Genomic DNA, 24,717 nt, shown 5'->3' with positions numbered 1-24,717 from the left:
GGGAAATGGGGGAGGATAAAACAAACTGGGGAGCTAGAGAAATGACTTAGCAATTAAGAGCACTTGTTGCTTTTGCGGAGAAACTGGATTTGATTCCAAGTACCTACCGAATGGTGGCTTACAGCCACCTACAATTCCAGTTCCAGGGGATTTGACATGTTCTTCTGACCTCCACGGATACTAGGCACGTATATGATGTACACACATACATGTAGGCTAGCAGTCATCACATAAAATAAATCTTTAAAAAGTTCAAAAGGTGGGGGATGGGACACATGACTCCTAGAATTCAGCAGAGAAAAGACGCCCTTTTAGAGATAGACCGACGGTTTCCATCTGCATTCCCAGGTACTTAGGGTGCAGCTCAGTTGCTAGAGTGATGCTAGTAATGTGTGAGGCTGGGGGTTGGAGCCCAGAGTGAACCAGATGTGGTGGCGCACAGAGGCAGGGCAGTCAAAGGTGCAAGTTTATCCTTGGTCACATAAATGTGTCTGAGACCAGCTTTGTCTTTATGGGAGTGTCTCCCCTCTCACCCTCCTCCAGATTAAATAAGTAAAATTACAAAGAGACATTTCCACAGAAGATGTTCAGTAAGTACCTGGAAAGATGCTCAATTTCATTAGTCAAGAAAATGCAGCTTTGTTTTGAGACAGGTTCTGTGTAGGCAAGGCTATTCTCAGACTCGCTGCATAGCCAAGACTAGCCTTGAGCATCTATCATACTGCCTCCCAAGGGCTGGGATTAAAGCTGTTACTACCATCCCTGGCAAAAGAACACAATCTTAAACCAGCAGTAAAATGCCTTCTATACAATAAGATGTGACAATGTTAGGCGGGGTTTAGTCCTTTTCTTCAGGAGAATCTAACGTGGCACATCTTCTGTGTCCTCGGAAATCTAAAAGTTGGTTTGCTGTATGGCAGAGAAGTCTCACTTGTACAGGGACTCAGATACTTTTATGCTGATGGTTGTTGCTGTGTTATTCACTAGAGCCTACGGGTAGAAATGATATTCATTAGAGACGCATTCTAAAGGAAAACCTGAGAAAGAGAAGCAGGGACAAGTGTTCTGTGATCTCATCACATGGACATTCTAGAGTAGGAACATCCATGTAGTCTGAAAGCTTGCCCAAGGCCCTGTAAGGTGAAAGGATTTCATGGTTAAGGCTGTTATTTGAATTATGAAATGGTATGTGGGTGTGCACGCACACATGCGAATTCATGCCTGCATGTGTGTACATTCATGTGGAGGTCAAAGTTCATGTTAGATGTGTTCCTCAGTTGTGCTCTCCACATTATTTTTTTAAGTAGTCTCTTACTGAACCTAGAGTCACTCAGCTAGGCCGTGTGACCAATCAGCTTGGGACATCTGCCAGGCTGCCTCTCCAACACTGGGGTTATGAGCACCCCTGGCTTTTTACATGGGTGCTGGGGTGCTTTCGAAGCTTACACTTTTCTGGCTGAGCTATTTCTCTACTCCAAGAAATGTTTAAAAATAAAAAGTAATAACGGCTGCCCAAATCCTGAATAAAATTAATAAATTTTATTAATGTGGAATATACAGTTAAAAAGGTTAAAAGGGTAAATTTTATCTTAAATATGTTATATTTAAAATAAACTTTATATGTATGTAAGCATCCACAATAAATAAAATCTAATATAACAGGTTTCTCTAGATTTAGCAAGACTCTTAGCTTCAAAATATTTACTGTTGGTGCTGGTAAGAGCTCAGAAGGGACAGAATCTCATCACCAAGGCTGTGACTGCTTGTCACAGAGAACCAGCTTCTAAAAGTTGTCTCTGGTCTCAGGATACATGCTGTGGTGCATGCATGTATGTGTGGGTGCATATATACACTCATGCACACACAGACACACAAATCATTAAATGTAAGTACATCATCTGTACAAACAAAATCACTCTCAGACGCAGGACTAGCTCGGAGAGAGGGGACCATCAGGGATGAGAGGAAAATGGCAGCTGGTTACGTCAGCTACCCTACGGTAAAGACAGTGGAACACAGCTTCTAAAGCAGTAAGTTAGATGTTTAGTTTAGGGGGTTGGGGAGATGGGAGGACCCAGGGTTGGTTCCCAGCTCCCACATGGTTGCTCACAACTTGCAGCTCCAGTTCCAGAGCATCTGGAGCTGTGTTTGGCCTTTACGTGCACTACATGCACATGGTGCATGTGTATTCCTGCAGACAACACACTCATTTGTAGAAAATAGAATAAAACAAATGGTAGAAATTATGAAATGCATCATGTAAATGTATAAAGGCATAAAGAAATCTATTATCATATTAATATATGCTAATAGCATTCAAAATTTACCATCATCCTGGATGTAGAACATAACATTAGAAGTGGTTTAGCTAAATGTATGATTAATCCCCAGAAAATAAAACTGGGAAATTAAGATGAATCAATAACTAATTACTGTATTTACATCTTGAACATGTTCCATCCACATGACTGAAGCTAGTGTTGGAAAACAATATTTACCTACCTTTTAAAGATTATTAGCATACTTTTTTTAATCACCTCTTTTAACTCCTGCTTGTGTTCTAATTGATTCTTCTTATGGCTTTCTAGAATTCTTTTCAGGTTTACATATATATAATGGAGGCATGACACAGCGAGTATGTGATTGGCACATTTCTTATCTTTTATTTGCCCCAAACCTCCATTTACAGAAGAAGAGTCCACAAGTCCAAGTCGAACAGGTGATTGACTCCACAAAGTCACCCTGCTGGTAGGGAGAGGCAAGCTTTGAATCAGCTATGAGCTTTTAAACCTCCATGTAAGTCCAATCCTCAGTCAGCAGACAGACAGAGTGATCAAAATCAGGGCAAAAATTAATGAAATGGGGTATAAAAGAAGAATATAAAGTATCAGTGAAAAAATGTGGGGTTTTTTGTAGTTTTATTCTTAGGTTGTATGCATGCATCTGTGTGTGTAAGCCATTTTTGTGTGGGTGTCCATATAGGTCAGTACATCAGATCACTTGGATCTCTCCCTATCTCTTTCTGTCTCTATCTGTCTCTTCTCTCTCTCAAACACACACACACACACACAAATAATAAAAAGCAATTTTCTATGCTCCAGTTCCTTGATAGGTAAAATGTCACTAATCCTTTTCTTGTGTTCACAAATGTCACTACTTGAATAAACCTTTTTTTAGGTTTCTTTTCCTCCATTGACTGTATTGTTATTTCTGTGTTCTTATTTTTGTAGACTGTCGGTTGATTGGTTGATTGATTGGTCAGTTGGATTTCTTGATACAGAGACCATTTCTTTTTTTGTCATCGGTTGGTTCGACTTGGCTTAGGACAAGATCTGTGTATTCCAGACTGGCCTCCAACTGGCCCTGTAGGATGCTGTTGAGCTCCCAGACTCTCGCTCCACCTGCCAGTGCTAGGATTGCAGGTATGCGCTGCCACATCTGGTTTAGCAGTGCTGGAGGTTGAATCTAGGGCTTCGTCAGGCACTCTGTCAACTGAGCTACACGTGCAGTCCCCAGAGATCACCTCTTAGTTCACCTTTCCTTCCCTGCACTGATGTGAGCTGTGCCACTGTGGGCGCTCCGTGTCCCTGCAGTCTTCCTGGACAGTTACTGTGCTTACAGTGTAGAGAAAGTCATAGCTTAGTTTTGGTAAGGAATAATTTGAAAATATGTGTAAATTTGTAAATAAACCTAGTTTTGTATCCACAGATCTCTTGGTGGAAGCTGCCTTTTCTTGGTACATGAAATATATGTTTAACAGTTAATTAAGAGTAGTGCCTATATCCCTCACTTATTAAGCACTATTAAATACAACTTCTTGGCCTCATTTCCTTCCCAACCCAGTTGAACATTTTAGATTTTTTTCTTTTTCTTTTTTTTAAGTATTTATTTATTATGTATACAATATTCTGTCTGCATGTATGCCTGCAGGCCAGAAGAGGGCACCAGATCTCATTACAGATGGTTGTGAGCCACCATGTGGTTGCTGGGAATTGAACTCAGGACCTTTGGAAGAACAGGCAATGCTCTTACCCTCTGAGCCATCTCTCCAACCCGATTTTTTTTTCTTTACATTTTATAAAGTTGCTGCTTTTTTTTCCAGGTATGGTAGCACACATCTGTAATCTCAGTACTTGAGCGACAGAGGCAGAAGGGTCAGGAGTTCAGAGTCAGCCTCAGCTTCATAGTATATTTGAGGCCATTGTGTGCTACATGAGACTCTGTCTCAAAATAACAAAATTAAAAACTTTTAAAATAAATAAGACAGTGTTTTTGTTGTTGTGTGTATATTTCCAAGGAGTTTGCAACCTATCTTAATTTTAAAACATTTTACTACTCGAAAGTGAAAGCCGTGCCCCTAGGTCCTGCTCTGTTTGTCTGAGTTGGTTTTCTCTTGCTGTGCGGTGTTCTGAGGAGCAGCTCAGAGAGAAGGTTTATTGTGAGGGAGTTGGTCCTGCTGCTGAAGTTGGGCAGCAGGAGCTTGAATCAGCTGTTCCTATTGTATCCACTCAGAGATTGCATTCTAGGCTCAGTTCCCCTTCTGCATTTATCTGGGCTAGAATCCCTGCTAGGGAATGGTACCACCTGCAGTGGGTGGGTCCTCCCGCCTGTTTTATAACCGGGATAACATGCATGTCCTGATGATCGAAAGTCTGTCAAGCTGACAGCCTTGATCATCACATCTACCAACTGCTAACCTGTTTTCTGTCTCTGAATTTGATTTCAATGCTTTAGACATTATGCATACCCTGGAATCCGTAGAATCTCATTGTAGGCATCCTTTGGTGTGGTTTCTTGCATTAGCATTTTTTCCAGATTCATGCAGTCAGCCATATGTATATCATTTCTTTATTTTTGTTGTTGTTGTTGTTTTGCTTATTTTTTCCTTTCTTTTTCTTTGTGGGGTGGGCAGTGGGGATAGGTCTAAGGCCTTCCCATTCTGACAGCTGAATCACATCCCCGGCTATATTGCATTCCTTGTTATGGCCATGTAAATTCGATTGTGTGGACCACTCTTTTGTTTTCAGTTCTTCTGTTGATATTTGGGTTGTTTCTACCTATTAACTCTTGGGAACAACATTGCTCTTTCTTTCATGTTTTACTTTTTCTATCTAAATTCTTAGAGTTACTAAGCAGTGTGGTAACTCATTGTTAGTGTTTGAGAAGCTAGCAGCCCCGTAGCTATACCACTTGACCGTCTAGGGCTGCTGTAGACACCAGCACTGTTAGTACTGGGAGCTGGAGTGACACACTTGTCCAGGTCCGGTGTCGTCTGTGCTTTTCCTCTAACAGCATCTGTTAGGCTTTTATTTACTTTGTCACATTAATATACACATATCTATATATACAGAACGGCGCTGTCAGAATTGTGGTATACCAGGAAGTGGGGAATTTATCCTTTTTGTGAAGCTTTCGCCATTTTCTATATAGTTTTTTTTTTATCACAGTGTTTACCTACATTGACTTCCTGGTTTGTTGTTGTTGCTGCTTTGTTTGTTTTTTTGTTTTTGTTTTCAGTTGGTAAAAGATGGCACTAAGGAAGGCTGGGAAAGGGTAACCCTTCCAGGAAGTCCATCCTAAGCTTATTTCTGAATTAAGAGGGTTACTAAAGCTTTCTCTGTTGCCTGCTTGTGTGCTTCTCTCTGTTTTAGCCAATGGCCTGGCTCCAGAATAGTTTCTCATCTTGTTAGTTCTACTGCTCTAAGCTTTGTGTTTACTATTTGTTTCCTAAGTTGCAAAAAACAAAGCAACAGTAAAAACTCTAGGACATTGGCACAACTTTGCATAATTGTTTTATGTCCCCTTAACAACCTCTAAGATCAGTATTATTGCTGTTTGTGGTGTTGAGAACTCGGGAGGCAGAGGTAGGCAGATGTCTGAGTTCAAGGCCAGCCTGGTCTACAGAGTGAGTTTCCAGCGCAGCTAGGGCTACACAGAAAAATCCTGTCTCGAAAACCAAACCAAACCAAACAAAAAGGATTATCATCATTATTATTCTTAGTCTCCTCTTATTGCTGAGAAACAAACAACCGAATAAAAACCACTTGGTCAGAGAAGTCACGCTCTTGGAATTTTTCAGAGGAATCTCTCCTAGTGTCTAAGGAATGAATCGAAACCAAGAATTCTCCTGTGATGACTGCTGCGAGTTTACGTCACCAGCTGTGTTGTATGAGACCAGGTGTCACTGTATCGTGCAGGCTCTCCTGAACCTCTGTGCAGATCACTGTACTGACTGTCGAGTGGAACGTGTCTGTGCCATCTCTGCTGTTCCTTAAGGTGGCTCTGATTTATGTAGGAAAAGAAGCCTGACCCTCCCAAGGTCAAGTCTAGTACCGAAGCCATCAAATGTCTAGCAGTGGCGTTTGCACTGGACACTGGTTTGAAGAGAGGCTCTGTTAACTGTAGTTACAGAGTCTGACTTGGTTGTGAACTTCCCTCTAGTGTTAGAGATGAACAGACTGCATTCTTGCCTTAACAGAAATTCAACCTTTTGAGAGATGATCAAATAACTATTCTCATGTGGAAAAAATACCCATAAAATACACGTAAAGTTGTTGAATACAGTAGAAAACAGCAGAGATTTTTTTAAAAGTTATTGTTACTGCTTTTTAGATTTATTTTTTATACGTATGAGTGTTTTGCCTGCATATATATATGTGTACAATGTATGTGCCTGGTACCCTCTGAGATTGAAAGATCCTTTGGGACTGGAATTATAGATGTTTGTGAGCTACCATGGGGGTGCTAGGAACTGAAATGGGATCCTCTGCAAGAGGAGTAAGTGCTCTAAGCACTGAGCCGTCTGTCCAGTCAGGTTCTGTCTTAAGTTGTATAGGCATAGGCATTAGTAAATCCTTCTGTAGCTCTAGCAGTATGAATTATAAGTTGGAATTGGATTGGCATGTCATTTCTGAACTCTTTACCCTATATATGTGTATTAATAAGAATACAGCATAATTATAGAAAACAACCATCATTTATTGCCATTCAGCTTAATGATCCTATGACGAAATGGCTGGGAAGACCAACCCAAATAAGGACAGGTTTGTCTTGATGCTTGGTTTCAGAAGTTTTGGTGCACAATCTCTTGGCCCCACTGTCTCTGGGCCTGTGGTGAGGCAGAGCATCATGTCCGTGTATGTGGTGCAGCAGTCTTTTTCATCCCCTGAGATCCCAGAAGCATCATGTCCGTGTATGTGGTGCAGCAGTCTTTTTCATCCCCTGAGATCCCAGAAGCAGAAGTGGGCACAGGAAACAGGGATGACAGTATGCCCTCCAGTGACCAGCTTCTACATCTAGCCCTAACCTACTCAACTAGTAAGCTTTTACTGAAAGCTACTGGGGAGCATTCTAAATCAAAGTATAACAAATGGCAACCAAAGTTGTTTTCATGCATTAAGCTATTCATTTTCTCTTACAGATATGCCAAGAGTTTAACAGTACCTGGGCATGGGAGATGGAGAAAAAAGGCTATCTTGAAATGAGTGTGGAGTGCAAACTAGCACTCTTAAAGGTAATGCATATGTTATCTGTTGTGGTTATTTTTTTTTAAAGATTTATTTATTTATTATATATACACAACATTCTGCCTCCATGTATGCCTGCAGGCCAGAAGAGGGCACCAGATCTCATTACAGATGGCTGTGAGCCACCATGTGGTTGCTGCGAATTGAACTCAGGACCTCTGGAAGAGTAGCCAGTGCTCTTAACCTCTGAGCCATCTCTCCAGACCTGTAGTTAATTTTTTTAAAGTTTACTTTGACTCCTAAATTACAAAGTAAAGAAAACCAAGGGTCAGCAAGACAGTTTAGTGAGTAAACGCACTTCACCAATTCTGACACCCCGAGTTTGCATCCATGGGACCCCAAGACATGTGCACTGTGGTCTGCAAGTGCACCCACAAATAAGTGGATCAATACAGGTAACAACAGAATTTGAAGGAAAAGGAAATTAAATGTGAATGTGCACAGCCTCTCAGTAACTGGGAGGCTGATTCAGGAAGATCTTAAGTTTGAGGCCATCCTGGGCTATTTCTTATATCTCAACAGAGGGCAGGAGGTGGGCGGTAGGGTGGGCATTTTATGTTTAGAGGAACAGTTTTGTTTTTCAGTGTCTATTCTGGGCTGGGGAGGTAGCTTTGCAGATAAAGTCCTTACCTGACAAGCATGGGGATCAGAGCTCAGATCCTCAGAACCCACTTAGAAGCCAGGTGGAATGTCAGCCTGCCTGTAGTCCCAGCCCTTGGGAGGCAAACTGGATAGATGGTACTCCTGCAAAGCCTTGAGCATAGTGAGGGATCCTGTCTCAGTAAAAAGTGGAGAACAGTCTAAGAATCCAGCTTCACATTAACCACTGGCCTCCATGTGTAGGAACACACACATACTTACACGTGCACACCTCACACATAAAAGTTAATTCTTGTCTTTACTATTTTTAAGGATTGTCTTTACAGTGTATCCAGTTTTAATCATTTCTGATTGGCGATACAGTAACAGAATAGGGAAGCAGTTGCTTTGGGTATTTCAATCATTGTTCCAGTTGTCACCTTCATCGATCACTATATATTACAGACTGTGCTAAATAAACAACAACAACAATAATAAAAATAACAAATAATAATAATTTAATAAAATTTTAAGTACTCATTGCTTTCCAGATAACTAAGGGCATGCCATTGTGTTAAAGCCTTCATGTAACCAAGAGTATTCATGGGTCATCTCAATCTCAGCGTAGGGTTGCTTTCAAGTTTGAGTTTTCCTGTTTCTTTATATTTCCCACTTACTAAGCCATGGTCAGTAGAGAGAAGCGGCTGCTCTGTGAGAGACTGAGTGAGGTCTTCGTGACTGCCTTTCCACAGTGCTTTATCAGTAGCATCCTTACTCACGAGACCTCAAGGGCTTTTGCGATTCTCTTTTTGTTCATTTTTGTTTGTTTTTTCGAGACAGGGTTTCTCTGTGTAATCCTGCCTGTCCTGGAACTCACTTTGTAGACCAGGCTGGTCAAACTCAAGAGATTCGCCTGCCTCTGCCCCCTAGTGCTGGAATTAAAGACATGTGCACCACTACCGCCTGGCTAAGTGATTCTTAATGCACAGCATCCGCATGTGTATGATCTAAGACATGGCTATGGAATAGCTATTACTGTATTGTAAAATACTAATTGCTCTTCTAACCCACATGAAAAGCCTACAGGATGCATAGAGCATACTTCTGGGTACCTGTCCACTTAGCATTTATATTGTGTGTCCAAATCTGTGTTTTATTTGTCTGAACCTGGATTACTGTTTTGCAAAGACTTGTCTTAAATTCTTAGACTCAAGCAGTCCTTCTCCTGCAGCCTTCAGAGTAAAAAAAAGGATTTTAAAAAATGCTGCCTAGAAACAAAATGTGTGAGAGTTTGCTCAGAAATGTTTAAGTGGAATGACACAATGATTTAGCATCCCCCTGCTGGGCATAAGTCCTGTGGGGATGAAGCCAGCGCTGAACCCATACTTGTGTTCTCAGTACCCCGCAGTAGTAATCACAGTAGCGATGAACCTTAGTGAATACGAAATGCATGGTTCACACACAAATACGATGGGATGCTTTGTAGTCTGAAAGCAACAAGTGCTGGTCTATGGCCCAGTGGGTAACAGCAGCCGTTTTCAAGTCTGGACATGAGCTCCATCCTGGGACCCACATGGTGAAAGGCAAGAACCTGTTCTCACTTGTCTTCTGGCCTATACATGCAAGCATGGCACATGGGCGCCCTCCCACACACGTAAAGAAAATAAGTCAAAATGTAATTTAAAACATTTTTAAATCAGGAGGACATTATATTTAGTAAGCCAGGTTCAGGGAGAAATTATACCATGTTCTCATTTTAACATAGAGCCTTAAAGAACACAGAATACACCAGGGGTGAGCCCTGGTCAGTGGGGTAGCAGTCAGACTGGAGAGATTTGGGGTGAGCTCACAAAGTCTCAGTTAGCTGTGTTGAAGGTGATACTGGAAAGTGATTGTAATTATGTAGTTGAAAATTGTTGGTAGTTTTAAGAGTTCTCATCACAAAGTATGCTTGAACTAATCATTCTGCATTGTATATAAAACCATATGTGTATGATTTTTATTTGCCAATAGTATTAGTACTTTAAAAAATAAGCTAAGATTTATTTTTTTTAATATTTATTTATTTACTTATTATGTATCCAGTAATCTGCGTGTATGCCTGCAGGCCAGAAGAGGGCACCAGATCTCATTACAGATGGTTGTGAGCCACCATGTGGTTGCTGGGAATTGAACTCAGGACCTTTGGAAGAGCAGTCAATGCTCTTAACCGCTGAGCCATCTCTCCAGCCCCATAAGCTGAGATTTAAATAGAATGTTATACAATGCTATAATTGAAGCTTTTAGTGCACATAAACTTACCGTTTTAGGAATATAATTTAAATATAAGTGATTGTATTAAAACTCTACTCTTGTGTAAAATTAAAATGTTACACTCAAATTTGCCCGTTATTTTGATTATTTTAAGCAGATTCTACGTAAGAAACTGGAAGAGTAGTGCAGAACAAATGCCCGTGTGCCCTCGGCTGTGTCCCCGTCACTCCTGAAAGGGCAGGTGCTTATGGGAGAAGTGCTTGTGTAGTATTTTAAGCCACAGTCTAACTGTTTTTCAGTATCTCTGCGAGTGTCAGTTTGATGACAATCTTAAATTCAAGAATATAATTAATGAGGAGGATGCTGATACTATGCGTCTCCAGCCAATTGGGCGGGACAAAGATGGCCTCATGTACTGGTACCAGTTGGATCAAGACCACAATGTCAGAATGTACATAGAAGAACAAGATGATCAAGATGGCTCTTCTTGGAAATGCATTGTCAGGTACAAGGATCTCTTTACATATTGCTTTCTTTTCCTCTTCTCTATTGGAATGTGATCTGTGAGTCCAGAGCGGTCGTTTTCTTAAGGAGAACTGACAGCTTTTCTATGGCCAATCTAGTATTGAGCACGATGTCCATAGTGGCTACTTAGTAATTGCCTAGTGAATTTAAACAGTGTCTCATTCCATATCAGGATATATACTTGTGCTCAAAATGTTATGATCTGAATATTAGTGCATAAGGTATATGCATGGAAGAAAATATTCTTTGCTATGAATGTAAGAAAAGCTTTGTTTAGTTCTCTGAGTATCTCAGTCTGAGCACTTTATCTGCAGTTTCTTTCTTGAAGTTCTGAAGAGCATTTGTTTTGTGCTACAGCCTTACATTTTCATTTCTCATTTGAAATCTCACATCTTGAAATTGGTTTTTTTTTAATCTTTTGCTTTTTAAATAGGTGGGTGATGTCAAACCTTTGCAGAGAATGTTTGTGTTTTTAATTTTCTATCTTGCAGTTTCATCATTTATCAATATCTCATTAGTTGCCACATTTCATAATTGTAGAAATATTACTGATATGATGAAGTAGGGAAGGCTCACATATACCTAACTGCTGGCTGTAAAGAGCTGCATGATGTGAACCCTTCCCTGTTTTTTGTCGTATTTTTGTTCTTAGCATGTTTTTATTAGTGATTACTAATCCATTCATAATATTTATTTTATCAGTAAAGTTCACCTTGCATTCTCCAAGAGTGAGTGTGAGTTGAATGAGTTCACGGGGTGTTAGCAGGTTCTGCATGGTTCTTTTCTTAGCTAGGTTCCTCAGCGGAGCTAAACGACAAACTCCTAAAACATAATGCATCCACTGTTCTCTGTGAATGTAGACACATAGAAGGGCTCTCTTCGTGATGTTCTACTGCAAGGTGTGCTGTTCCCCAGAATAGTGTTGCATACTTCAGAAAAAAATATTCTCTCCTGCTTTGTATATCAAGAAAGCATAACACAAAAAAAGCAATTATGTTTACTGTTACTCATGTTTACTGTACAGTTGAAACAGTTTCTCATGTACACTGTGAAGTGTGTCTGTGACATAGTTATTTTAGCTAATATGTATTTGGCTCTGGATTTATCTTTTTACCACATATAGGCATATTCCTTATCTCTAGCAGTTATTTTCCTGTGCTTCATTTAATTTTTACATATGTTTCTGTGCATTGATATGCATGTATGTTGTATGTGTGCTTGCATGTGTGTGAGCACACCGTGTACATTAATTTGTTGGCTGCAGGCTGACATTGGAAATCTTCCTCAGTTGCCTTCCATCTTGTTCATTGAGGCTTTGTCTCTCAGTTGAAGTCAGGGCTCTCCGGTATGGCTAGTATGGCTAGCCAGCTTGCTCCAGGGATCGCCTATCTCTGCTTCCTGAGTGCTGGGATTACAGGTTCCTGGATGCCATGCCCACTAAGCATTTCTGTGGATTCTGGCTGTGAAAATTCTGGTCCTCATTTTTTCCTGGCAAGCTCTTTACCCACTGAACCATCTTCTTCCCGGCCTTATGTTAAGATAATGCTGCCTCCCTCCGAGCTGTTACGAGAACTATATGAAAGACTGCACTGGGACCGTATTGCATGCTCGGTGAACATTTGCTCTTTTCTTCCCTTTTAAAAAAAGAATATGCCACATTAAAAATAAGTTTCTTTATGTGTGTGTGTGTGTGTGTGTGTGTGTGTAAGAGACATGCATGTGCCACAGCTTACGTGTGGAGGTCAGAGGACAACCTTGGGAAGTTGGTTCTCTCCAGGAATTGAACTCCAGTCCTCAGGCTTGCGCTGCACACAGTGGAGTCACAGACCCTTGCTCTTCCTACAACTTCCTAACCCCAGACGCAGACACTTGGTGTCTTTGTTAAAGAAGTACTTATAAGCAGATGGTTAAAATTCTCGTAGTGTTTTTCACCCTTTTTCAGCCATGACTAGCTTTATTTCAGTTGCTTCTGACTTCAGAAAACAAGAACCAGCTGCTGGGGGTGGGGCAGTTCCTTGAGTGTTTCTTTAGATACTCAGTCTGCATTCAGTCTTCAGAGCTTACATAAACAAACCTGGGCACATTCTTATTAGCCTAGGTGGGAATTGGAGGATCAGAAATTCAGGGTTATCCTTGGCTACACCGTAAATTTAAAGCCAGACTGGGCCACAACTTTATCCAAAAAGAACATGAAAATCACACAGAACCAAAACTAAAACTAAGCAAAAATTTCCTTTTTGTTTGTTAATCTGTATTTCTGGTAACTGTGAAAGAATGTGTCTATAGTCCATGTACAGAAGCAGCACTCATGAAGAATCCCTGAGCAGTTTTCTTGTGTTAACAGTGGGAATTGGTTGAGTGAAGCTGTAGCAGGTTGTCTTTAGCCTTTATGAATGAATGGAATTGTTGTTTTCAGGGACCCGGTTCTCGTGTGTTCTTGGCTAGCCTTGAACTCACTGAGATTGTCTACCGCCTCCTGAGTGATGAGATTAAAAAGGCATGTGCCACCAGCCGCACGTGTGTTATTCTTAATCATTGTGTTCAGGAACTCTGACCACGCAAATGTAGACATGTTTGGACCATTCAGAAACATTGAGTGCAGTAACTGACGTCTGCTAACCCAAGTTTTAAACACATGGCGGACATAGGTTTCTTTACTTCATTAGATAGACTTGTCCAGTGGGCACCATACTAAGAAATTCAGAATATGGGGGTGTGAGTAGTTTAGCTTGGATTCCCAGCTGGATTCTATGCATCTATGCATCTGTGAAGTCCCATATGTTGTAAGCACTGCTTTTAGTTGTATAGAGTGTACCTTTTGGATAACATTAGTTTTCTTCAGATTTTGGTTTTTCCAGACAGGGTTTTTCTGTGTTGCCCTGGCTGCCCTGGACCTCACTCCGTAGACCATCTGGCCTTGAACTCATAGAGATTTACCTACCTTTGCCTCCCATGTGCTGCCACTACCTGGCTTCCTCAGATTCTTAATTGGGTGTATTTATGCTTAATATAAAACATGGTGTTTTAATTAGCTCGTAACTTAATGACTCACTGGCACTACTATTGGTAAATATTGTTAACTGTCTTGTCTCCTAAGTCTTTAATATTATGAACATTAAATATGAAAAATGTATTTTAGCTTCTTTTAAAAGATAATACTTTGGCTACGTGTGGTAGCACACACCTTTAATCCCAGCAGAGACAGGTGATCTTTATGAGATTGACACCAGCCTGATGTACACAGTGGACAGAGTCCCTATCTCAAGACAGGAGATTGCTTGGTCTAGGGATATGGTTGATTAGGAGAGTGCTTGCCTACCACATGGGAGGCCTTGGATTTGATACCCAGTACATTCTCCCTAAAGATGTATTACTGGGTGACTGGGGGTGTAGTTTAGTGAAGGCTACTTGCATAGCAGCTGTGAAGCCTTCAGTTTAATCACCACTAACAACATGTACTAATCACATAATATATATAATTAATATATATTTGGTTCACAAAAGAATGTGAGGTGTACTCTCTCAATCCTGATGAAGTCATACCTGGAATATACTTAAGTTCTGATCTCAAACCTGAAGAGAAAAATACTTAGCACATTGTGGGAAGAACACTAATTGATTAGGGAAAATATTAATTGAAAGATGTATAGTGTTAATACAGAATAAGCTGTCTCTCTTTAAACATATAAAAGATTAATTGGGGGAAATCTGTGAAGGATTGAAAAGACTGAGATCACAGCGCTGAACTGAGTTTAGGAGAAACAAGAGCACTTACTTTACATTAGAGAGAAGTGATTGTCCAGGACAGCCAGGACTATGCAGACAAAACTTGTCTTAGAAAGATCAAGAAAAGAATAGATAAAAATACTCTTTATTGTTTATGCTCATTATATATATAAATATTATATGTATTCCCACACTATAAATAGTTGTCATTTTAATAGCTAACAGATGTCCACTAGTGGCAATTTTCTTTCTTTCCAAGGGAGACTAATTTGATATACTAAAGATAATTTGGTCTTTGATTTCTTATGTCCAAAACCTAAAACTTGTATTAACAGTATGGTGCTTCAAGTAGAAAATTCCACCTCTGATCTCGTGTGATTGGTGCATTCAAAAACATAGGCATTAACATCCAGTTTGTTCAGCATCTTCAAGGAGGGAGCAGAGCCCTCTTAGTCATCTTGAGCTTGGAGCTCTCCCCACATTGTCCAGGGAGGAAAGCACAGCATCTGTGCAGTCCCAATGCACAGGGAAGGTCGCATGTGCTACCCCACAAGTACAAGAGCTCCCTGCCTTGCTCACTGGTTTTGAAGTTTTGCTTTGGAATCTAAAATTACTGTTTAATCTAAAAGGCCCCCAGATACTCTGTGAGCAACTGAAGGTTAAGTTGCTGGAGAAGCTGGGCCTTGGTGTACAGTACCATTCAGAAACTATGGTGTTGGGATGAGAGTGCCCAAGAGTATAAGGATGACTTTCCAAAGCTCTGTGCCAAGAAATGGTGATGAGAAGTTACAGGAGAAAGCAGACAAATGACGGTCTTGTTCGTGTAAGAAAGAGCCCCTCCCTTAGAGTGCACCTGCCACTTAGTGCTGTGCGACTCCGTAACCAAGGGAGCGCTCAGGACTGGTGAGCAGTTGATGGGCTGACCACAGAAACACAAGGAAAGACTAAGAATTAGCCTCTGAAGACTTGAGTTGACTAAAGATGTGATCATGAGGTATTGGAGTTTCTTGGCGGACCTGTCCATGCCTTCCTTGCTGCTGCTGATTTCCACAGGACAAGTCTCCCTGCTGGGCAGTCTGTGCTTCTGTAGCACATGCTCAGAGTGTGACTCGGTCCATGCACTTGCTGCTGTGGGTTCCCTCTACTCTGTTTCTAACAAAAGGCAAGGGTTACTGCAGACATCTCTCCTCATTTGTTTTAAAAAGAGTTTTCTTTACAGTAGCTCATGCTCACATGACAAACCTGGACTGGATGATGACCACAAAATTTTAGTATTCATTGACAATTCTGCTTATTCCAGTTGAAATTCTCTACAAACCCATCCCTCGTGCCATGCCCCGTACTCTAAATGGAACTTTATAGTTTCACCCTTAGCTGAAGAATAAGGACTTTTTTTTAAAGCCATATTGATAGCAACTAACAGAATTATGAGTGTGTAGAATGTTTCTAAAAGGAGTTTCTTCTTTTTCTTTTATTTTTTTCTCTACTTTTATTCATCCTCCCTCCCTCCCTCCCTCTCTCTCTCTCTCTCTCTCTCTCTCTCTCTCTCTCTTTCTCTCTCTCTCTGTCTCTCTCCAAGATTTCTCTTTGACTGACCTGGAACTTGCTCTGTAGATCAGGCTGGCCTCAAACTCATAGAGATCTGCTTGCCTCTACCTCCAGAGTGCTGAGATTAAAAGTATGTGCCACTACTGCCTGGCCAAAAGGCGTTCAGTGAGCTCCCATGCCTTAAATTCTAGCACTTTAACGATAAAAGTAGAAAGATCAGAAGTTGAGGGTTATTTGGGGCTTCATAGAGTTTAAGGCCAACCTAGATCCACGAGACTCTGTCTCCAAGAAGTTAACACAGGAGGAGGAGACTTTGTATAACTTCCGTGCTGCCATGGCACTTGCGATGCAGCAATTAAAGACACACTTGTGCTGACTTGGTGTAGTTTCTGGTCTCTAACTGTATGTAGTGGTGGTGATGCTCAGCATTGAGGATTCTGTATATCAAGGAAAATTCCTTTAAAAAGTTCTCAGATTAATCTTATGCGTATGATGTATTTTGCCTGCATATATGTCTGTGCACCATATTTGTGCCTGGTGTGAAAAGAAGCCAAAAGGAAACATCAAAGTCCTTGGAACTAGAGTTATGTGTAGTTGTGAGCCACTGTGTGGGTGTGTTGGGAATCTCACCAGGCCCCCGGAAGAGCAGCCAGTGCTCTTAACTACAGGTTCTGCTCCAGCTCCTCTCCATCGGAGCTTCCTTTTTACACATGACAAATCAAACAGGAAACAGTGTGAGGCTCTTATTGTAAGCTGGGAGAAATAGATAACAACCTTTTAAACATCAACACTAAATTTCCAGTTATTCATTCATTCACCTCTGATGAAATAGTCAAAGACTGTGAACCACCATGACTTTGACAATGGTGGTGAAGAAGATGATGTTAATAACCGCAGAAAAAATGTTATATGCACCTTGTAGGGGACTTAGAGCCGTATGCACTCATAACAAAAGAAACGTCCATTTTAAAATCAGATTTCTAAGATGAAACTTGATCATGGAAGAAATTTTGCATGTGTGAATTTGCACTGCTGGGTGCTTAGTGTTTGCGTATAAGGGCGGAGCAGCGGCCTTGGCTGTTGATCCTCAAGTGCTGTCTCCTTAGTTTTTTAAAGAATTTCTCACTAGTCTAGAGCTAGGTTCTCTGACCAGCAAGCCCCAGGAAGACACACATATCTTTGCCTCTCCTGCTCTAGGGTTACAAGTGTGTACCACCATACCCAAACCTACTAACACTGATGGAACTGAACTCAGTCCTCATGCTTGTAAGGAAAGCACATTACTGAATAAGTTATCTCAATAGTACTTGAGAAATTTTGGGAGGAATTGGGTTAACGAATGTTTTCGTGGGTACCTACAGTCCATCCTCCTTAGTTTCTGGGCCTGTGGCGAGAGAGTATCATGGTGATATGAGCATGTGGTAGAATGTTGTCTGAGGTTTCTCTCCCTCCCGGTTCCTGCAGTTGTTAAGTCCCAAAGAGATCACACAGAGGTCTACATTAGTTATAAACTGATTAGCCCATTAGCTCAGACTTCTTATTAACTCTTATAACTTATATTAGCCCATTATTCTTGTCTATGTTAGCCACATGGCTCGGTAACTTTTTCAGCTAGGCAGTCACATCTTGCTTACTCTGTGTTTGGATCACGACTGCAGAATAAGCTTTCCTCTTCGCAGAATTCTCCTGTTCTTGTTGCTCCGCCTCTACTTCCTGCCTGGTTGTCCCGCCTCTACTCCCTGCCTGGCTACTGGCCAATCAGCGTTTTATTAAAATACAATTGACAAGGTACAAACCATTGTCCCACAACAGAGGCTGTTTCTCTCATTCTGGACAGCATGTAGAGAAGGGCTACAGGAAGGCACCAGAGCAGGCTACACAGTGCTCCAGTGCATACCCGAGTGACTAGCCGCCTGCTTCTTGCCACTTCCCAGTAATGCCATCGCAGTAGGACTTTAAGAAAAAATTAACCCAGAGATTAGATCATAACCAAGTGCCCACCAGCTGTCAGTCAGACCCCAATACTTGGATCTGTGGGAACATTCCAACAGCCATCCAGCAGAGTATCTCCTTATCACTAAGGAAGGGACTCATTTCTAGATCCCTCAATTGCTAGAGATTTTCCTTGTCACTTTAAAAAAAGAAAGCCCAACCATGAGACAGCACACGCTAGCAGTGGGGACAACGACACAGGATTGACAGCTCGAGATCAGTGTGAGCTGCACAGTGGGGCCTGACTCAGAAATGTGTTCAAGTGGGAACAAATTGTACAGAGGTCTGTTACCATTTTTGGTTGTGAGCCTGGTCTTCAATGGCTGAGCCATCCCTTCAGCTCTGTTGGCCACAGGGCAGCACCACAGTAGAGACTGAAACCCACCATAGATTGCTGTTAGGCAGCTGATATTGGTGCTCTGGAGCTCCTCTTCTGCTGCCGGAGTCCCTGAACGTCACTGGAGTGACATTATTCCAGTTGTTTACATGTGAACAAGTGTAAGAAAATAATAATTTATTGGTAGCATATAAACTCAGACAAGTATAATGTTGATGCTTAATGTTGATTGCCCACATAGTTGGTAGAGATAGTAATGTCTTTGCTTCCTGTTGGCACAATACACACTGTATTTAATACGATAAATTGCTGAAAATATTGTGTAAAGTTACCTACAGATTGTATTTCTAGGGTATACATGATGCAGAGTCTGAAGAGTTGGCTGGGGGGGTGAGTGCTTCCTGCCCATGTGTGAGGACTGGACCAGTGGCCGGTGTCCGTAACCTCACCACTGGTGTGGGGATGGGGACGGGACAGAGATAGACGAATCCCTGGACCTTTATAGAAGATGGCATGGAAGGTGACTAAGAAGAAAACCATACAGAAGTCTGAATTGTCAAAAGAGCCACGAGCAAGGTTTACACTGATTCCTAAAAGATTATAGAATCCTTAAGAAGGGGTCACACTCTGACTTATTTAATGTTGTAGTGCCATTGTTTTCCTTCAGTGTCATGTGTTACCATTCTGTTCAGTAAGGAAACTGTAATTTCTGTGTGATGAACAGTACACTTAATGAATGCTCTTTTCCAATACTCAACCTTAGTATCCGGGCTTTTTAGGACTGCTCCCGGGCCTTTGATGTTCTTGATTGTGTTGTTTTTCCCGCCCCCATCTTAATGTCCAGTTGTGTTGTTCACAATTCACTAGACTCAGAAAGATTTTTATGCTGTCTTATTTTTTCCCTTGTTTAGAAATCGAAACGAGTTGGCTGAGACTCTTGCACTCCTGAAAGCACAAATTGATCCTGTACTATTGAAAAACTCTAGCCAACAGGAAGACTCTTCCCGGGAAAGTCCCACTCTAGAGGATGAGGAGACTAAAAAAGAGGAAGAAACACCTAAACAAGGTTTTTTTTGTGTGTTTTCTTTTGCTTTGTTTTGTAATCTCTTCTATTTTCTGCTCCTCCACCCAACTATGTGCTTCCGAATTTTACCTCAGCTTTTCCAATTGAGAGCCATCCTGTAAAAGACTTTATTTCAAAAGAGTGGGAAAAAAGAGGGAGAGAGAGAAATGTTTGCTCTTTCGGGCATTTAAAAAATATAAATGAAGTATGTTCAAATCATTAAGGTGGTGTCTTACTGATTTGAGACTCTTGATAGGTGTGGTGCCTCTCACCTGTGCGCTCCACACTTTGAAGGCAGAGGCAGAAAATGCTGAGTTCTGGGCCAGCTTGAACCAAACTGAATGGCAAGACGTTTATTGAACTTGTTGGTCAGGGTGAGGAAAGCTGTATCAGAGACTTGACAGTTTTAACCATTTTTAGGTTTATAATGTCTGGGGCATTCAGATCCTGCATTTATTTACATCGTGATCCTCCCTCACCAGATGTCTGATCAAGTTAGACGTTAAGTCCCAGTGTTCTCTGTCTGCAGCCCTGGATTCTGTTTATGGATTTAATTACTGGTCCCCTTGTTTCACTTCGTGTGCTGTCTTTAGGCGTCCACGTTAGTACACATGTCATGGTTTCCTCTCTAAGGACGAGTAATAGTTCACTGTGTAGGCCCCATGTTTTGTTCATCCATCGGTGACCATCAGAGTTCCTTCCTCCTCCAGGCTGCTGTGAATAACCCCGCTGGACATGCTAATACAGATCCCTCTTTGAGTTTGTACTTGCGTTACATGCCCACAAATGAAATTGCTGAATCTTATGATAATACTGCTTCATTTTTGGAAGCCTTGCCATACTATTTTCTTTTCCTTTTCTTCTTGAGATGGGATCTCACTGTGTAGCTCTGGCATCCCTGGAACTCACTCTGTAGATCAGGGTGGCCTCAAACCCACAGAGATCCACCTGCCTCTGTCTCCCCAGTGCTGGGGTTAAAGGCGTGCACTACCATGTTCTGCTTTGGTTTTGTTTTGTTTGGGATTTTGTTTGTTTGTTTGTTTGCTAACTCATTCTAATCACTATAAAATGCTATTTTGTTCCTTGTATTTGTCCCTACCGACTAATGGCATTCAGCGTCTTTTCAGATGCTTGCTGATCTTTCGTATATCTTTGAAAATATTTTGGTTCAGCTCCTTTGCTGTGTATGTTCCTCCTGTATCAGCTAGGTGTCACAGTATTCCTCACACTAGTCAGGTCATCCTCCTGCCTCAGACAGAGTAGCTAGGATTGTGTTCCCATGCCTGGACATTTTAAAACTGGAGTGCACTGTTTGCTTTTGTTGTGGTAACTCAGTCTATGACAATTAGAATTGCTAATTCTACTTCCATTGCGGTCGCTAATTTTCTATCCCAACAAATGAAATCTCTACCTTTTTGAAGGAAAAAAATTAAGTACTGACTTGTAGAAAAGAAATCAACTAATTCTAATGCACATTCATGTTGCTGGAGCATGTCTGTGTACATACATGTGAAAGCCACAGTCCAACTCAGGTTTCCTTCCCCCAGGAGCCAGTCGCCTGGTTTTCCTGAGAAAGCCTGTTACACCAGGTCCTGGGGGTCCTTGGTTAGGCTGCACCCGCTGCACATGCACCCTGATGAGTCTCCTCCCTACACTGCATCACAGACATAAGCCGCCACATCTGTGTGTTGTGTTGTGTTGTTTTGTTTAATGTTGGTTCTGGAGAGCAAACCTGGATTTGTACCGCAAATGCCTTCTGAACTGAACTATCTTCCCAGCTAAGTCGATATCTTTAGTTTTTACACACACAGACAGACAGACAGACACACACACACACACACACACGGGAAGGGTTCAAGTCAGGGTTTCTCTGTGTAGCTCTGACTGTCCTGGAACTTGCTTTGTAGACCAGACTGGCCTTGACCTCCTCAGTGCTGGGATGAAAAGTGTGTGTCCTACCGCCCGACTTTAGTTGTGTTTTCATTGTTAATGCTGAGAAGGAATTTGCGTGCCCTGCCATGTGTTCTTCCACCAGAAGCTTTTGTTTTGTGTTTTACATTGTGTTCTTTCTTTTCTTTGATGATTTGGAGAAACTATCCATAAAACAAATCCCTATATATAGGAAACATTGCTTGAAAACAGACAGTTAAGCCTCCTTAAAGAGAAATGCTATTTCTACACACTAAACATCTCTGCAGTGAAATTCTTAGTTAGCATGCTTATTTGACCCTTGTTTAGATGATTTTAAGTACTGGTGGTAGTTTTACTAGTGAGCTACGTTTTCACATATAACAGCTATTTGGGCTGCTTTGTTAAGGTGTAATAATTTTAAAGTATACCTTTGTATTCTAGAGGGTTTTCTTTTTTTTTTTTTTGTCTGTTTTGCTTTTAATTTTGTTTCTTTTAGTAGCTTGCTCTTAAGCATTAGTTCTGGTTGTTTATTTTGGTCGTCCATCCATTCCATGTTTATTTCCACCCACAGTAAGGAAATCAAAGGGGTTGGACATGGGTGGCACACACTTTTAGTCTGGGCACCCAGCAGACGAATTTGAGGCCAGATTGATGAGGGGACTGGAGAGACGGCTCAGTGGTTAAGAGCACTGAATGCTCTTCCAGAGGAAGTTCAGTTTCCAGCACCCGCATGACAGCAGCTCACATCTTCACGCCAGCCTACAGTAAAAAAAAAAAAAAAAGAATAATAATAATAATAATAAATTTAAAAAATGACTCATTCTTTCAAAAAAGTTAAAGTAAAATTATTGCTCAATCAAAAGGGGATGGTTGCTCTTCTGGACTCAGTGGCTAACAGCCATCTGTAACTTTAGTTCTGGGATATGTAGTGTGCTCTTCCGGCCTCTGAGGACACTGGGCATGCACATTGTCCATGGATATATATGCAGACAAAACACCCATACACAAAAAATAAAAGCCACAAAAATTATGGGTGGGAGCAAAATAGATTTTTTTTTTCTCCTCTGTGTAGCTCTGGCTGTCCTGGTACTCGCTAGCCACCACAATGGCCTCTCACAGAGATCCTCCTGTCTCTGCCTTCCGAGTGCTAGGATTAAAGGTGTGAGCCACCACATCCAGCTGCAAAATAAAAATTAATAGGGGTAGGAGACTTTAAATTTGATTTCTTTAAAAAACATTTTAATTCATGAGGCTGGAGAGTTGGGTCAGCGATAAGAACACTTGATGCTCCTGCAGAGGACCCAGGTTTGGTTCTTAAACATGGTAGCTCATGTCTGCATTCTAGTTCAGTAGATCTGATGCCCTCTTCTGGCCTAGGCAATGAGGCATGTTTTTGGTACACTTACATACATGTGCGCAACACACTCGTACACATAAAATAAATTTTTTAAATTTGATTTTCTCGCATTTCTTTATAGTTAAATGGTTCTGGGCTTTAGAGATGGCTCAGTGATTGAGAGCACTTTTTGCTTTTCCAGAGGACCTGTAGTAGATTCCCAGCAGCCGTGTTGGCTCACCGATGCTCACGTGCACACACCTTCTACCTCCCCCACCCGACCCCACACACAAGATTAAGAAATCAGTTGTCAAAGTTTTTATTCTTGGGGGAAGGATGTGGATGCTACTCTGTGAATATGGAGGTGTAAGGACAGCTCTGAGGAGTTGTGGGGTTTCGAACTCGGATCCCTAGACCTGCACAGCAAACGTTCTTGCCTGCTAAGCCTTTGTGCTGGATGATTAATTGTGTAGTTTAAAATTCAAAGCAAATTATTACTTTAGTAAAGTTTTTTATTAATTTTATTATTGTGTGGGTGTGTACATGTGCAAATGATGTGTGCATCAGCACTTTTCTCTGCCGAGCCTTGCTGACCTTTCCTAGTGTATAATTCAGAACTCCTCTGTCGGGCCTCAGAGCAGAGGGGAAGTGATCTACAGGAGTGCTCGCCGTCCCCTTGAGGACATTGGTGGTACTGTATGGACTGTAACTGTTGATGCCTTTTTGCCAAGAACCCATGTGGTGCTGGCCCGCTTGTCTGAGGTCTGCATAGGAGGGGCAAGACGTGTAGATGCTGTTTGTCCTTCCTTCCAGACAGCCGTTCTCGCGCACTTCTCAGCATCTGCTGCTGTCGTGCTGCCTAGCAAAAAGGAAATGGCTCCTGGGAGAGGACTCTCTGGAGGGAGCAAAGGAGCAGGATACTGGAGTTCTGGTCTCTGCTCTTTCCCGGCACCTAAGTAGAGCGCAGTGGGGAGTACCTGAGCTTACCCGAGATTCTAGGATCAGCATCGTGCACTGCAAAAAACAAAGAGAAAATCAACAGAACTTTTCTGTATGTCTCACCCCAACAACAGAATGTTTATTTTTAAAGGTTTCTCTTTTTCTCCTTTCTGAAATGAGGTCTCTTACTGTATTATCCCAGCTAGCTTAACTCTTGGACTCGGGGTGGGTGGAGGGTGCTCCCAAGAAAATGTTTCTTTTTCATTCATTTTTACAAATATTGGACATCTATGTACGAATCATAATTTCTTACAAGGAAGCCCCATAAACCAATCATACTGATACCTACCCTACAGTGGATAAAATAACTAATTGTGTGCCTTTTACTCAAGCCTGTTTTGTTCTAAAATGAGTTGTATAATACTGAATTGCATGATCTGCAGCATAAACTTGCTATAGTTAAACATTGCTGTAAGTTTTCAGGGAGTCAAGTGAATATCAGAACTGTAGGTAATGCTGCAACTTACATATGTTACGTAAAGTTTTTCCATAGAGGTCAGTTTTAATTTATAGATTATGGACAGTAAAGAGGTTTGAAACAGTAAGCTAGAACGCTGGAGCAATATGCTGTACTAAGTCACGTGAATATGACCATCGCTTCTCACCCCCACTCCTCTGCACTACCTTTTCCTTTGGGATTGTCCTTGAGTGGGGAGCTGAAGCCCCAGAAAGGAAAACCATAGATAAGGGGAGCCTACTAAATATAATTACTTCATTTTCCTAGGTCGGAAAGTAAGACAAAGACTGTTGTAAGTAGCTTTCCTTAGGTTACCTAGTCTGTTATTGGTCAACTCAGTATTCTAGCTGAGACTGTGTGTGTCAAGAGGTCAGTACTGTTTCTCTGCTTATTTTTTTTAAATTATTTGTTTATTATGTATACAATATTCTGTCTGTGTGTATGTCTGCAGGCCAGAAGAAGGCA

At 41.4% G+C, this 24,717-nt stretch overlaps 1 protein-coding gene across 1 annotated transcript in view; it reads left to right on the top strand.

Annotated features, from left to right (window-relative positions):
- Rsf1 (remodeling and spacing factor 1) overlaps positions 1–24,717 on the top strand; it is a 96,924-nt gene that overhangs the window by 37,693 nt on the left and 34,514 nt on the right. The window contains exons 3-5 of the mRNA XM_048435112.3: positions 7,421–7,513; positions 10,658–10,863; positions 19,398–19,552. Of these exons, the coding sequence (XP_048291069.3) occupies positions 7,421–7,513; positions 10,658–10,863; positions 19,398–19,552 (454 nt within the window). The remainder of the gene's footprint in view (positions 1–7,420; positions 7,514–10,657; positions 10,864–19,397; positions 19,553–24,717) is intronic.

Source organism: Myodes glareolus, chromosome 24 (genome assembly GCF_982192425.1).
Source record: "Myodes glareolus chromosome 24, mMyoGla1.1, whole genome shotgun sequence".
Taxonomy (NCBI): domain Eukaryota; kingdom Metazoa; phylum Chordata; class Mammalia; order Rodentia; family Cricetidae; genus Myodes; species Myodes glareolus.
This window is presented reverse-complemented; position numbering and strand designations above follow the sequence as displayed.